Source organism: Indicator indicator, chromosome 2 (genome assembly GCF_027791375.1).
Source record: "Indicator indicator isolate 239-I01 chromosome 2, UM_Iind_1.1, whole genome shotgun sequence".
In the NCBI taxonomy this organism is placed as follows: domain Eukaryota; kingdom Metazoa; phylum Chordata; class Aves; order Piciformes; family Indicatoridae; genus Indicator; species Indicator indicator.
Genome location: NC_072011.1, coordinates 24,623,962 through 24,640,155, shown reverse-complemented (window position 1 = coordinate 24,640,155; position 16,194 = coordinate 24,623,962). Strand labels below are relative to the sequence as shown.

The 16,194-nt window shown below is 37.6% G+C and overlaps 1 protein-coding gene across 1 annotated transcript in view; it reads left to right on the top strand.

The window, feature by feature from the left end:
* Positions 1 to 16,194, top strand: part of PRKN (parkin RBR E3 ubiquitin protein ligase) — a 634,620-nt gene that overhangs the window by 486,356 nt on the left and 132,070 nt on the right. The window contains exons 8-9 of the mRNA XM_054396652.1: positions 1,089 to 1,150; positions 14,006 to 14,155. Coding sequence (XP_054252627.1) covers positions 1,089 to 1,150; positions 14,006 to 14,155 — 212 coding nt within the window. The remainder of the gene's footprint in view (positions 1 to 1,088; positions 1,151 to 14,005; positions 14,156 to 16,194) is intronic.

Here is a 16,194-nt window from a genome sequence, read left to right as displayed (position 1 = left end):
GAGATTTTTGGACAATTGCCCTCAAAATCATTTGCATCCTTTTATTATCAGCCATTAAGAGTGAGAGGTAACTATTTGTGTGGTTGCATCAGCAGAAAAGCAGGTTGATTAAAATCATAGTTATTCCAATGTTCTGAGGAGAACTATGCTCTTAATTCCTTTTAAGGAATTTTTTTCTGTTATGCACAGATACTTCACTTTATGGTGGGGTGGGCAAAGTGGCTGGACTTGATCATCTTGGAGGTCCTTTCTGGCATGGATGATTCTATGGTTCTATGATTCTATGACTAAAGCCCAAGCTGGTTTCACAGACTGCACTTTTATCCCTTGCCAGAAATGAGCCCAGTAGTGTACAAAAGTGAGTAGCAGCCATGGATTTCATCAGCAGGAAGGTAATCACAGTCTGAACAGATCTCCATAAAGTGCATGGCATCTACCAAGACAAAGTCTTTCTTAAGGGCTGGTAAAGATGTGAAAGTCTGTAATGACTGAACATTAATCCTGATTGCAAAATTCTGGCAAACCACACCTCTGCCTGCTTTGTTTATGTATTACACCTGTGGGTGACAACTCCGTATTTGCAAAATGGGTTATATTTGTCACAGCCAAAATTAAAGTGATCTGTGAGGCCTATGAAATCCTTCAGGGAATCAGGGAAATCCTGTATTATGCTTAGAAATGAGTCCAAACCTGCTGTGTGAATCAGAATTCAGCATTGGGCAGCTTCAAGGTTTTGATGTGAGATCCTTTTTCAACAGGCTTCTTGGCTTACATTAAGGGGCTGGCGATATCTGGCAGACAGTGCTGCCCTTTTCATCTTGCCTTTGTTTGTAGTCCTTTGGGAAAAGGGATAAAATATTCAGAATATAACCTTTCTAAGAGTTCTTGGTAGCACGCTTGGAAACGTGGAAGGATTATTTGATAGATGGTTTTCAGCATTCTGATGCTTGTATAGTGATGGCTAATCTTTTTAATCTTCTTTATCTAGGGTAATCTGTATATTATAGCCTCTTTGCATTTATGTATCTTATGTTGAAACTGCACTGACAGGAAGCTCCAAAATACCTATTTTTGTTTCTTTCCAACAGCTGGTTGTCCAGACTCCTTGATTAAAGAGCTTCATCACTTCAGAATTCTGGGAGAAGAACAGGTAAGTTAGTATCTCAAAGGCAGTGTCTTAATGTCAGGAAAGATAGACACTAATGAGGCAGTTTTGTCTCTCTCCAGGGAGGCAGAGTGTATCTTGTGACCCTTAGTGACCTGAAATATGGGGAAAAAAACACACAGGAGATATATGTGAGATTTTTTTTTTTTTTTTTGCATTCTATCCATCAGTCTTGACAGGTTATTAATTGGTACATCTGCTATCTGCCATAGCTTTTCAGTTTTCAACTGCAGCAGTGAACAGACTCTCTAAAACAGAAAATAAGACAAGCAATTTCACAAGGAACTGATACTTACAGATGCCTATGATATTAGCCATCTCTTTAGTGGCCTCTTAGTGTGTTTCTCATTCATAATTATAGCTTTGTTTTGCACTCAGAAACTATTTCTGTAGAGGGATCTTAGGAAAGCATAAGTGAAGTATGCTTGACAACACTCACAAAATGGCCATAGTTACTATCTTGTCAATAATGAAATTAATGTACAGAGATACTGAAAAAATGGCCTTAAATTTTGAGACACAAGAAGTATTTTCCAATCCTTAATGTCTCTGAAATTGAAATTGCATTGAAGTATCTCTCATAATGTAATGGTTATAAAGCCTAACTGCATGACATGGAGTTGCAGGTACTAGAGAACAAGGACCTGTAAAGCTCAGCATTAAACATGTTGTACATGAGAATATCTGTGTCTTTTAATGAACCTGGCACCAAGGGATTTGTATGAGATAATATGAGGGCTATGACAGAGGTAGGAGAAGCTCCTGAAATGTTAATTCAAAGCCTGCTTTCTTAGGTTTTTAGATCAGATTATGTTGTCAAGAATATTCTCTTGCTTCTCTTTTCCGTCACATTCTCTTTTTTAATTACAGTTAGTCCTGCTGGTACATTTTCTAGAATTCCAGTTTTCTTCCTCCAGCCTATTCATTTCAGTTATTATAGAAAGTCAAAAGCCAGGGACTCAGCTTTTCATCAGCAAGAAGGCAGCTTGAAGAGGAAATGTGGGAGGGTTTGTTTGACAGGAATGGAGAAAAAAAGATATGAAAGCAACTAGGCCAAAGGAGGTACCAGAAGCAGAAGTCTGTTAAGATTTAGGACTTGGGAAGAGGAAATAAAAGGAATTATTACTAGGACTGATGAACCCAAGAGACTGATTAGAGTTATCTGGCAAATGGAGGGCAGAGTGAGATAAAGGTTCACAGCACTGGAGAGATGGGGCTGGCTGGTGAAAAAGGGTAGGATTAGAAATCAGAATGCTAGGGTAAGGGTCTGACAAGGAGTTGAGACCACAGACTGGAAGAGACCAGGACCAACGAAATAAGGAAACTTGCTAAAGAGACTGGTAAATAAAGGAAGATCTGTACTTAATGAGCTGCATGAGGAGGTGAGGCTAAGCAGAGTAGGAGGAGTGGGACAAAGGAATAGATGAAGAAAAAGTAAGGAACAGCTAAACCAAGGGACTGCGAATATGAGGGAGAGGGCTAAAACCAGAAAGACTTTGATAACTCCAGTGGCAGTGCTTTGAGGATGGTGTTGTAGACCTAAGTCTTGCTAGTAATCACTGAGAGAGGAACATAATTTAATTCATGAACTTTCCTTTTTCTTTCCTTCTGCTTGCTTTTTTAGAAAAGGAAGTGATAGATATAAAAATGAATGCTAAAAGAGTTATTGGTGTGAGTGAAGAATTTAGACGTTAGGAAATGCCAGACTTTAGATCATTTATATAATTGTAATACTTTCTCTTTTTTTCTATTCTCCTACCCTTGCACCTTTGCACTCAGACAGCATTAAATTATGTGATCATACAAACTTCAGAAGTGGAATGATGTAAACCACAAGGAACAACAAGATAATTAATTTCTGTCCAAAAATAAGAAAGTCTTGAAGAGAGTAGAAGAGTTTGATGAGGAAAGGCTGACTAATCAAAAAAATGCAGTAATTTTGCAATGAAGCATTTTTTTGTATTCTTTTGGACTTTCACAATAAAATTGCTTCTCTTTGTGTGGAATATGCCAAAACATAAGAAATTTTTGTCATCATGCATTAGGAGCATAAATCAATGCAGATGGAAATTTGTTTTGCAGAATGGATCTGATCTAGAAACATTTGCGTCTCTGAAACTGGCTACGCTAACAGGTTATTTACATATGTGGTTATCACTGCAGTCTAACAACTGTCTTTGCAAGTAGTGAACATTGCCACAAGGCTTCAGTTATTCTATAAGCTCATATAAGTGTAAAAAATATTACAATTATATTCTGTCCCTACAAAAACATTATCATGAGTCTACCGATGACCACAGTAGCTTTTGCATGAAGTTAGCACACACTGACAGTGAGGGAGAAGCTGCTGCCAAACTAAAGGAAAAATAATTAAAATACATCTAAATTAGGAAAGAAAGGGATTTCAGTCAAAGTCCTTATTCATATGGCTATCTAATGATTTCTTATGTTTATTTTGCTGCATATTTGCTTTTAAAAATACTTATTTGCTGTTATGCATGCTAGATAGAAAAAAAATCATAATTCTAACCTTGTTTTATTTAGACAGCTTAGAATTCTGGTATTATCAACCAACATAGATTTTATTCCACTTCAAGCAGGTCGAAGAATAATAGGAGCATGTTATTGCTTCATGTCCAATCTTGATTTATTTTTAAAATGCTTATGTATGTAAGGCCAGATTATAAAAGCAGAATGGACTATTGGGATAATCTGTTCTGATCTCCTTTAGAATACACATTACATTGCTTTCTTGGATTAATTCTTGTTTAAACTGGAGTATATTGCCTAGGAAAGCATCTATTCTTTGTTTACAAATCACTTGCAGACATTAGATCCTATTATGCCTCTCGGGACTGAAAGATTAAAAATTCCCAGCCTCTTTTCTTTCTATCACTTTACCAGCACCAGTGTGCTCCTTACACTGTATATCTTCCATTCCTCGGTGTCAAGATCCTTTACGTTTCAAATCCCCTTTGTCTTGTCACAACACACTAAGTGATCATTATCATAAAAACATTGCTTCAGCCTATGAATGCAACTCAGAAAAAGCCACGATACCCCAGAAACAGGACCAAAAATACTGTTTATACAGCAAAAGGGAGGCTGTTTCTCAGGCTGTCAGATAAATATGCTTCAGACAGGATTAAGGAAACTTTCGGTTCAAAGTGGACTTTTCCACTGGAACTTGAGGATTCCAGTTAAACCAGTGGCTGCTCAAAAAGTAATATGATTTCTATTTTAGAGATTTCTATTTATTCATCTAAGAGGTGCCTTCATGCTTTTGGATGTGGTTAGACACAATGTAGATTCAGCTTATGATCCCTCACATTGTAAACCACTCAAAAATATGTCTGTCTATCCAAAAAATATGTTTGTTGTTTGTTTTTTTTTTTACCTAAATGTATGCACTGAAGAAAAACTAATGCTGATATAGAAGGCTTTTTTGTCTAACTTGAAGCATAAAGAGCTGCAAATTAATCTAACATTTCCTAAAAGGAATTCTACACTACTCAGTAGTGTACATTATGGAAAAATCATTCTAGCTGGAAAGTCTGTCATCCAAGGTTTAGTTGGTGGCAACAAGATAATTTTTAAACTTTATGGAAATTTTTAGACTTTATGGACATAGTCTGTGTAGTGAAATAAAAGAGTACAAACTTCCCTGGTGCATGATATGCATTGTGGATATGTAACTTACCAGATAAAACTGCTTTCCAGAGTAATTGGCTTGATGTGCACTACGAATACATTTAGCAACAGATTGCTACCCCACTTGATACTTGACCCTTTGAGAAGGTGCCAGAGAATCTGACCTAGAAAAGTCTCCAAGAATAGCTTTGACTGTTCTGTTTTGGGCCACCTTTTCACAGAGTTTCCCAGTGCACAAAGATCTGTGCAAGGCAAGGAGAGTCTCCTGGACAGAGTAAAACCTGAAGCTCTTTTGAGCTTTTTGTTGCAATTTGATCTCACTCTTCATGATCCACTTTTTTTTCCCCTAACATAATGAATCAGTCCAACCTGCTGGCTAACTGCTTCACTTTGTAGGTACCTGAAATACTCTCAGGATTGGGATGAAATATTTATTATCTGGGCAGCTATTGAAAAATAGGACAACAGTTAGTCCCCAGGAGCCATTTGCCCTGTCTGGCTGGCTATCTCTGCAAGGAAATACAAATGCTTCTACGAGTGGTGATAGTTCTCAATGCTTACAAAAATAGGTTAAATACACACTAAAATGGTCTCAACAAGGCAGTGCCAGAGACAGCAGGGAGAACACTTTAATTCAGGCCTAAACACTACAGTGGACCAACATAGCAAGATGACTTGCAGTGAATTGTTACAGAGTCTCCCTAATGACTCTGAGAAACTTCCCTCTTCTTGCCACAGTGATAAAAAAAAAAAAAAATCTTGTTTAATTTTTTAAATGGAGTGTTGTGATTCATTAATAAAATAGCAGCTACATCAGAAGGCTGGAAAGGGAAAACAAATAACACAAGAGCAAGCAGTCTGCTGCTATACCTGAGTGCCCCCAAGAGGACACTGCACAAATAAAGCAGATGATGTGGTAGTAGCAGGAAAAGAAGCGGCTATGTATAGCTGTGCTCCCTCGCTATATCATCTGCTATGACAACTTTGCAGAGTATATTGGCCAGTTTCTTGATATTTTGACAGGGGAATGATCAATTTTAACAGATCTCTCCCCTCAGTTGCTACTGCAACTCATTATCACTGCTCACTTTTCCTTTGGAAATATCGTGCACAATTATATCCCCAGAATCCAAACAAGCCTGAGTGAGGGAAGTCCTGTATTTTTTTTTCCCACAATTCCCTGTCATTTGGGGAAAAGTTATGTAAGGGAATAACCTACTTTGAAGATCTGCAGGTGGCTGCAGATGCAAATCCCCATGCTGTTCTTATGCTGTGTGGGCTTGTGATAGGTTTTTCTGTGAGGTGTAACTTTAGAAGATATGGAAATCTAGTATTAAAAACCCACACTGTGAACAGAAATTGTTTATCAGTAATTGAGGTTTTAAAGGAATTTGTATACAACTACAACTTGCTAGAGGAAACTTTTTAACTATATGCTACCCATTCAGGCAAAAGTAATGTCATGTAGATTCTAATTCATCAGCTGAGTTTAGTGTAGGAAACTGTCAAATATGATCAACAATGTGCTTCTGAAATATTTGTGTGTCAAGGTTTTTTGATAACTATGCTTGGAAAAAATGTAAGTTACTGCTTGATAATTTACCTTCAGTTAAAAGAAAAAAAAAAGATAAGATATATTTTTCACTGAATAATTTCTCCAGTTCATAATTACTAAACCATAGCTATTTTGTTACTGATCTCAGGTCTGTATCTTTATAGATATCCTTCCTTACAGCTCTGTTCTTTTCCATCCCAACCCCTGTCTTCAGCTACTACCCAATACAAGTGATAGCTACACGTATCTCTCAGTTTCTTCCATTTTTCTATCTAATATCTGGTTTCTATCATTCTCCTTTGGCTCACCTCTTGTTTTTGTTATCACCCCATCATTCTCTCTCTAAAAGTGAGCTACTGCATTTAAATCTTTGTTTTCATAGCTGGAACTACACAACAAACTTTACAGTATTATAATTTCATGTCACCAGTGATGTACCTCTCCTTTCTTCCTACGCTGTATCTGCTTTGAAAGTCTCCTACCCACCTTATTCTCTGACTTCATAGGTAACTGAAATGTTTCTTAAAACAAAGGAATTCTATTCCACCTGGTTTTTGTTAAATTCAGACAGAGATTTGAACATCAGTGTTCAAGAAGGTTTCAGGTGGATGTAGAAGATGGCACCTCTTTCATTCCTTGGATGACCTTGATCCGTGTTCATGGAATATGCATGTGTTCATTCCTGTGACTTGAGAAGTGGAATTCTTGGGAGTCAGTATCTATTTCAGTGAATCTCAGTCACACAATTTGCAGCACTATCCACTGAAAAGATTTCTTTGTGTCAGTTATAGCCTGGGTGGGTGTTACTTGTAGGGGAGAAAAGAATGTAGATTTAAGTTCCACAAGGGCCAAAAGGATCAGAATGTTTATCTCCAGCATTCAGTCTATACAGACTAATCTCACAAATACCTACTGGAAAATCACAAACTTTGAATAGTTTGTAAATATAGTGCCAAACTAGACACTGTTCTCAGTCCACTTTCTTGTCTCTTACTGTCCCTCATACACTGAGTTTGACTTCCAATACAGCCTGTTCCAGTGTTCTCCCTTCTAAGTATTCTTTATTTTCTGTTTTCATACTACTCGCTTTATACTTTCTTTTGCATCATTCTGCAAACTGCGGTCTTCCCTTTCTTTCCCCTTCTATACTCCAGTTTAACTGCATCCATGAATTGTGTTGCATTGATCTAGTTGGGCTCTCTTATCTAAATATTTTCTTGAGACTGCCTTACTCAGTTTTCCATGAGTCTCCCAAGTCAGGCAAATTCCAGCCTTTTAGAAAGCTATTATTTTTCTGGTCTCCTTTGTGGTGTTCCTGTGGGACAAGAAGGCTCTGAATTTGCTCTTCCTATCCTTCCTGTCGCCATTAGAGGAGTCCAGCAACCAGGAAAAATAAATTAAGGGTGCTCCACAAAGAGCTATGTCAGTTTGTCTCTTTATAATCTATATTTTAGATGACACTTTTGTAACTCTTTTCCCTAGTACAATGAGTATTAAGGGGTTTGTAATTTAATTTGTTTAATTACATTATGGGTCTAATTCTTGGGGTTTTTGTACGTGTACAATAACTATAAATAAAGTGCTTAGTCTACATTATGGACAAATAGCCTCCACAATCTAATTTTGAAACACGCAGATGCTTATTTGATTTATAGGAGCAGTAGAAACAATCTCACACCAGAAAGTAGATTTTCTTTCCTCTGAGACTGTTGCATGCAGTTAAAAGAAACAAATAATTGAATTACCTTTCAGAGTTTCAAAATTTTGCCTTTAAATCTACTGGTAAACTTTTGTCTGAAGTTCCCTATGAGCAGATGCTTTTAGGTTTGAAGAAAAAAAAGGAAAATGAAAAAAACTGTTCACAAAGTGTAAAATAAAAATTAAAATAGGACAAGGAATATGTGTTGTGAAAGGGTGGTTGGAACAGATGATCTTTTAAGGTCCCTTCCAATATAAACTCTTCTATGGTTCTATGATATTAAAGCATAACTTGCAAAATAAATAGCACATCAAGGAATCACTGTGGTGACAAAGTGTATTTTGGATGAGATTTGCGCATCCAGGTGTATTTCAGTTTTGTCTTAGTATCTAAATCTCCACGCAAATGGAAAGACTGCAATCCATAGCGTTATGATTATGGGTTACGAAAAATTAATAAGGCAAATATGGTAGTAATAAAAATACTAATAATTATGTATTAAGATGAAAATTGCCAAAAACTTGCTAATAGATACAATGTACAGCTGGAATATATATTTACAATGGGAAAGTACAATATTTAGGCAATATTTAACAATTTAAACAATTTTAAGCAAACCGGAAAAATAACTGGGAAAGAGAATATGGCACTTGACCACCAAGGGAGACTGGACAGGAACCTTGCCAAAAGAGCGAGTCAGACAGATAGAATCGTTAACAAAGAGGCAAGATAAACTAATTACTCACTATATCATTTCTCTGGAATTCTCTCTGGGGCTGCAATATAATCCAGATCACACAGAGCAACAGGAATTCCACCCAAGTAGAGAGGTACTGCTGCTGTATGCTAGCCGGTAAGGCTTTTGAGCCTTCTTCCAAGATTTCACAGGCTGTCCTGGGGCTTCAGGCTCTCAGACAAGTAGCCTGTTTCAACATCTTCATGACAAGGTCTGGTTTTGAAAAGAGGATGCTTATGCTGGAATCGATTTATCACTGCAGGGCACGATGCTCAGGGGGTCTTGGCTCACCCTGGCTTTGTCCCTTCTGCCAGGCAAGACACTTCTGTCTGCTCCTGGGCCTTTATGCCGCGTTACCGCGAAGGGCACTTGCGTCTTTCTGGGTAAACTGAGGCATGGCACAGATTCAAAGTTGCAAGGCAAAGCAGGGCTTGGCTTCTCTGAGTTGCAGGGCAAGGCTTGGCTTCTCCGGCTTGCAGGGTAAGGCTCGTGGCTCTTCTCCTAGATCTTAGACAAGGCAATTAAAGGCAAGACAAGAGGAATACAATTCGGCCAGTAGGGCGACTGAAGCCAGCAAACAGTTACCCAATAAAATGGGATTCTGCCAGGCTATGATCATAAAAGGCAAAGACATAGGTCTGGTCTAGGAGAAGCACGGCCAGTGCATGTGCTCTTTTACCATAAAGGGAAAACATGTCCCTCTATTCACCAGACTTTCTGTTGCCTGGGTGCTTTTGTCTTTTTCCTGTGTTTTCCTGGACCCCTGCAGGAGAAGGGGGGAGAGTGGGATCATGCCTGGACATCCCAGGACTTGTTCTGGGTTTGTATTGGGCCTATTTGGCCCCATCGCCACACATAGTTACACCTATTTTATTCCTGTGTCAGCCCAATTATTTCATTTATATTACCCTTGATTTGCAAAATCAAATGACTTGAATTTTCACTGGTTAATAACTTGGTAGCATTCTATGGATCAAATGAAACCATCATAATCTGGAAAGGAGGGAGCAGAGAATAAATGCATTGATTGAGGCAATTACTAAACTGAGAGGAAAGTTCACAAGACAATACAGTCTCCATGTATGTTCATATTCCATCAGCTGTCTTAACACTAGCAATTTAGCATAAATCATAATTTTTAAGTCTTTTTTTTCCCCAAAAGGATTTAAATATATGGTTCTATTGTGAATATGGCAACTATTTATCTACCTGTATTTCTCAGGACATTATTACGGTAGCATGCAAAAGCCTCACATGCTTTGCTTAAAAGCTGAATTTTAGCACCAGTAGATAGCTGGCGATTTCTGTCTAATTTCATGCCCCTCATTACCATAGTATTTGATGTCTTCATGACTATTAATGGATTTTTGCCTCTTAACACTACAGTGAAATCAGCAAGTATCATTCTCCCTCTTTACGAATGGGAAACTGATGAGAAGCATAGATTAAGACCTTACATGAAAACCACAGGAAGGCTCTGCTACTGCCAGGAATGAAATCAGGTGCCATGAATGCCAGTTCAGTCAAATCCCCCATATGTTAAACATTATGAAGGGTTTTTCCTAAAAATAATGGGATATATTTTCTTCTTTCTAGCATGCAGAACCATTTTGCATGTGGTGAGTTCACCTCTAAGTAGGAGGGATGTTGATAATAATTGAGGAATAGATATTGTGAAATATTTTTAATGTACAGAAAATTTAGATTAATCTTTTAATGGAAAGTCTTTATGTGTTAGATATCTAGCCTGGTAGTTTTCTCATCTTCAGCTACAGCTCTTCCACGGGGTGATTCATGCTCCCTGTCATAGACATCACATGCAAGTCAGGATAAAATCCCCTCTTAGGGTCTCATTTCTTCTCATTCAATTCTCTTGGAGCCTTTATGATTTTTTTTTTTTTAGGTTAGATGTTTACGTTTTGAAGAGCTAAAGTTGTGTAGGGTGGTTCACAGTCTAAGTTATTTAGGTACCTAAATCTCAATTTCAAAATTACCTTATACCAGGTGACTTAGGATCATATTTATTGGAAGAGAAGCAGTTATTATGGGAGTTACCTAATTTCAGATGTCAGTATCTGGGCAAATTGTCTGAACTCTCTTTATTGTTGACAGAGTAGGGCACTCCAAGGCTCTGTTCTTCTCATGCTGATAGACAAACCTAAAAAAGATTAATTGCATCCTATCTGTCCTGCTAATTATAAGAGGAGTCTAAGAAGCTATAGGCATCATCACTGGAGAAATCCAAACTAAATTACATGAATCCTACTTCAAATCTTCAGTTAAGAAGAAGAGGCAAAGTAAACCAGTGGTGGTTGTCTACTAAAATATCCTTAAAGATCTCATCCAGACATGCAATCAAAAATACATCAAAGGCTCTGAAGACATTTGAGGATTTTTGAAAATTGACTTGCTTTAAGCACATCTATTGCATCAATTTTGTGTGATATATGTAGGGCTTTGGTATACAGAAGAAAATGTCTCTAATACATATAATCTGTTGCTATATGCAGATAGTTCAATAATAATTAATTACTAAGGCTTTTTTATTCTTTACAAGCTTTTTATGCACCAATAATGCAAAGTGAGTAATTTTATATCAAGCCACTGAATAAATATAAATCTGTGTATATTATGTGACTGTGTTGTGGCAAACATGTAGACATTCTGCTACTACATGTTTTAGTTGATTGCTGGATTTTAAGTGAGCTAGTGTACAGGCACAAGGGAAAAGAAATTGGAAAGTGACATCCTATAAATGTTTCTGGATTTTGGCAGTAGAAGCAGGCTAGGCAACTAGATGTCAAGATGTGCAAATGCATTTAGTAGGATCTTTCTTGTCTGCAAATTGGCCATTTGTTTGGTATTAATAGTGTGAAAATCACTGATAGGAGTGCTGTAGAGTTTTGGGGTAAGTCCTATGCTGAACCAGTATAAAATGTCAAATTTGTTGGACAGAACAAATGACTTTGTCCACTTTGCCAGTAGATAGATAGAACATTTCCTTGCTGTAACTTTCCCTAATCAGACAAATTGACACCTGTCTTCCATTTTTATGTCTTTCAAAAAAAGAAAGGAGAGGAGATGAGGAGGATCCCTTCATGCCCTTTTATGCTAAGTTTAATGACTGGAAAGCATATCCTGTTTTTTCAGCTGAGAATCTATAATTGAAATGCTGATGAAATCTCAGCAACAGTGTCACTGGTGTTTGCCTTCATAATGAGAAGCTGCTAACAATCTCATATCCAGCACAATGTTCCCTCTTAATGGGGTAAGACAATTGCCATCCTCACCTTCAGGTCCAGTCTGCCCTGAAGAAAAATAAGGTCAGCAGAGAGTCTTGCAGCTGTGGATACCCAGATTTCTATTCAAGGCCAGCAGAACAAGTCAGAGCACTCAGCATGCATTTAGTGCAAGGATGACAAACTTTGCTGAAAATTGATGAGTCCAACATTAAATATGTATGCTGTTACTCTAGATTCAAGCACAATAATACTAGTTGACTTGCTGGCTCCCTGCATTCAAAGAGACTTTGCAGACTTGTACATTTCTGAAATTTTTGTTATTTTCTGTATTCAAGATCCTTAACTCAGGATTTGTGGCTGATGTTCATACACTGGGTAATATTTTGAACACTTTATTTCCTTTTAGATTTTGCTTTTCTTTTGAGAGGAATTTTCTTTGGATTTTTTTTTTTAATTGGAAAAGCTGGATACATTCAGGCATTTGTTGGGTTGGGTTTTGTTTGTTTGTTTTCTTCTGTAATGCAACACTTTTGTGTCTGTATATTACAGTGTTTTAAGAAATCACATACTATTTTTTAAAGGAACAATGTAACAAAACATTGGTATGGCAACATTTGCAGAAGTATCTTCTTAAATGTACCCAGAAAAAAAATGCAGTGGAGCCCCTGTCTTTGTAATTTAAAATTCTTGTTTGTATTCTTTGTGTATGAGGTTTTGGTCCTAATTCTTTGGTTTTCTTTGTGGGATTTCATTGGAAGGGAGTGCAAATTGGAGAAAGAATGTTTTGCTTGTTATCCTTCCTCTCCCTCTCCCCCCCTCCCCCCCCCCCCCCAAAAAAAGGGAACAAGATTTTCATAAGCAGCTACAGGGTAAAAGTTTATGAAGGATTAAATACTGTTGTGAATATAACATAAAGCTCTATTTTGTTCCTTTAGCACACCATAAAGGCATTCCACTCACAGACAAAATTCTTACAGCTCCCTTCCTCTTTGGTCTTTTGGATTTTCCTGTTTTCTTTGGGGCTGTTAGGACCAAATGCTTTCATTTATTTCACTCTACAGTAGAGCAGATTTATAGGGGAATCTGAAGCCTGGCTTATAATGGTAACACAGGCACTAGTGTGGAACCGCACCAGCATGGAACCCTAGAGCAGATTGATTTACATGTACACAGCATGATTTGTACTTGCTCATCTTATCTCTGGCTGAAAGCAGGGCAAGTTAGACTAGGGGAAGTTACTGCAATGTCATCAGTCATTTTAGAGTGGGCGGTTTTGTCACTGAGGATACACTGAGCATGTTATTTCATATTGCTGTGTGACAGTATCTGCGTCGTTAAATATGGAGGCATTTCCATAGCCTTTCAGGCTGTCAGGATGGAACTAGATGAAAACCACAAGACCTAGGAAATTTCCTGCAAGACAGCTAGCATAGAAATAAATATATGTCAGAGAATTATTTTGCCATCAAATTTATTTTGAAAATTAAGTTGGTGGGGCAATTTTTACAACCCTTTAGCCTTAAAGCAGATTGTGCTTCTAGCTGTAGATCCTTGAGGGGTTTTATGGCTTTCTTTTCAGTTTGTATATAGCATTTATCATGATCTGATGTTGGATTGTATTTATGATGTTTACAATACTTATTTATAGCAAAAGAGTTCTTGAGGTTGCTTGCAGAGGCAGACTGCTGTTTCCTTGATTTTTAACATTCTCTGCAATATTCTGGTGGTGAAAAATGATAACTGCAAGTGAGAAAATGATGCATATGATGTGAATTGGAGTGGAGTGGTGCTCCATTTAATGTCATTGCAAAGTTCTAGATTTTTGACAAAGAACTCTAACTTAACATGTGATGCATTAGGGCAGTTGACTTGCTTATGTGGGGTTAGATTCATGCCAAAGTTTTGGGACATGGTTTGTGTGCTGTTAGAAGTTTAACACCACTCTGTTGTTTTGTAGTACAACCGCTACCAGCGCTATGGGGCTGAAGAATGTGTGCTGCAGATGGGAGGAGTGCTGTGTCCAACTCCCGGCTGTGGAGCGGGTTTGCTGCCTGAACCAGGAGTGAGGAAAATTGTATGTGAACCAGGCAATGGAATAGGCTGTGGGGTAAGAACATACATTTTCCTAGTAGTGGTGTGGTAAACAATTGATACTGTATGATAGAATAAGGGGAGAAATGTTGGGTTGTTTTTTTTTCCTTTTTCATCAGTGACTCTGAATTACCCTTCATACCAGAGCTACTGTAGCTCAATAAACAGTTTAAATATATCACTGTGGCTTAAGAATGATGGCCATAATGTAGACTGTGTCCATTCCAGAATTCTTTGCTTTATCTGGTTTAAGTTCCTGAGTAGTAACTGTAAGAAGCTGAAATGGACATATGGCAATCCAAATGTGTTTTGACTTTATTCTCCTCGCATTCAGCAAAAATGAACAGGATCTTGAGCAAACCACTCATTATTATATTAACACCAGCTTTCTTTGTAAGTTATAGAAAAGGTCTGTGATACTGCAGTGACATTGCTTAAGATGCATGATGAATTGAAATATAGAAATACATTTGTATTCTCATACAAAATTGCTTTTAGGCAGGAGGAATGCACAATTAAGGGTGGATTTCTGTAAAAGAAAAACAGATGACACTTGAAATGATTTTGCTAAGAGGTCAGATCATATGGAGCAGCGGGTTTTTTTGCAGTAGAAGAAGCAGGTACTTTACAAGAATCAAGCTTTGGGGGAAGTAGAAAAATGTAGCAAGAAATCTTTATATATATTAAAAAAGACTATTAAATGTTAGGTAAGAGTGATTAACTGATGTTCCTGCTAAGTGACCCTTTCCATGGTTGGTAATATTACTGAATTCCATGCAGGCTGTGCAAGAACAGAAAAATATCTATATTTAAATCTATCTACATAAAATATTATCATGCTCTTGCTGTTGCCTTTCTTGTGAAAGACACCTTTTTTTGCGTTTTTGATGTTGCCCAAACTGATACAGTGGAAGAATAATAGTTTGCTGATCTAGGAAGTGGCGGTAACTTGTCTTCTATGAGTAGGTTAGCATCTGTCGACCTTGGTAAAACTTCCTATCTGTCCATGCAGTGGTGCATGTAAAACAGAATACTCCTCAGATTTACTGAGCAGACCTAGGGCTATAAAATAAAGCAGAAAGAAGGAAAGTAATAAGAAGCAAGACCGAGTAAACAAAACAAAACAAAGCAATAGCCTCTGGATTAACTATTAGGCATTTCTTAAAAGAGATAAAATCACAAATAATTTTTACTCCGCTCTGCCTTGAAGTGCTGAAAATCAAACCATATTTTGCAGCTTCATTCATCATCATTCTGAATCTGCAAATGCCCTGTAAATAAAGTGTACATAGCATACAGAATTGATGTATTACCTGGTTTAGCAAACTGCTCTCTTTCCTTTTATGGACTCTGTGCTGTGCTTGCTAATGGCCAGATCTGCAGCCTTGAGTTTAACCTCACCCTTTGTTTTGAATTATGTGATGTCTAGAACATTAAGGGGTACAATTCATTGAGGCTGAAATGAGAAGCAAGAAGCTGGTCCGTAAGCCACTCAGAACCTATAGTGGAACAGGATAAAAATACCTGTCTTTGAATCTTTCTTTGCACCCTGACAAATGGTAAGTTCAAGGAAGATTTGTAACTGATTTCTTGTGGTGAGGCACTTAAGCCAGCTGCTGCTGAGAAAGCTGGCTGAAAGTAAGGATCCACCTGTAAGGACACCAAGACAGTGTTTTCTGTAGTCACTTTGAGTGTTTTTCTATTCAGAATGTTAAACTGTGGTGTGGTAGTTGTTTTTTTTCCCAGGCAAACCTGCAGAGCTCTGGGTTCCCTTATGAGTGTACGCAATGATTTACAATCTCAGAGAAAGGTCCAAAATTAAGGAGGTCCACTTTGTCTATCCAACTAATGGTTGCAAAAGATGCCTTTCAATACTTACTTGTAAAGTTTGTTTTAGAGGCACCTTCCTTGTTGGAACTGGAAAGTAAGGAAATAACGAAGGTAACATGAATCTGGAGACCCTCTATGAATACCTGTGTCATCCTTCAACCTGTGCTTTAGATATGTAGAGTCTCTTTTGGGATATTTGAACCTCTGTCTTTGGGTAGAGTTCAG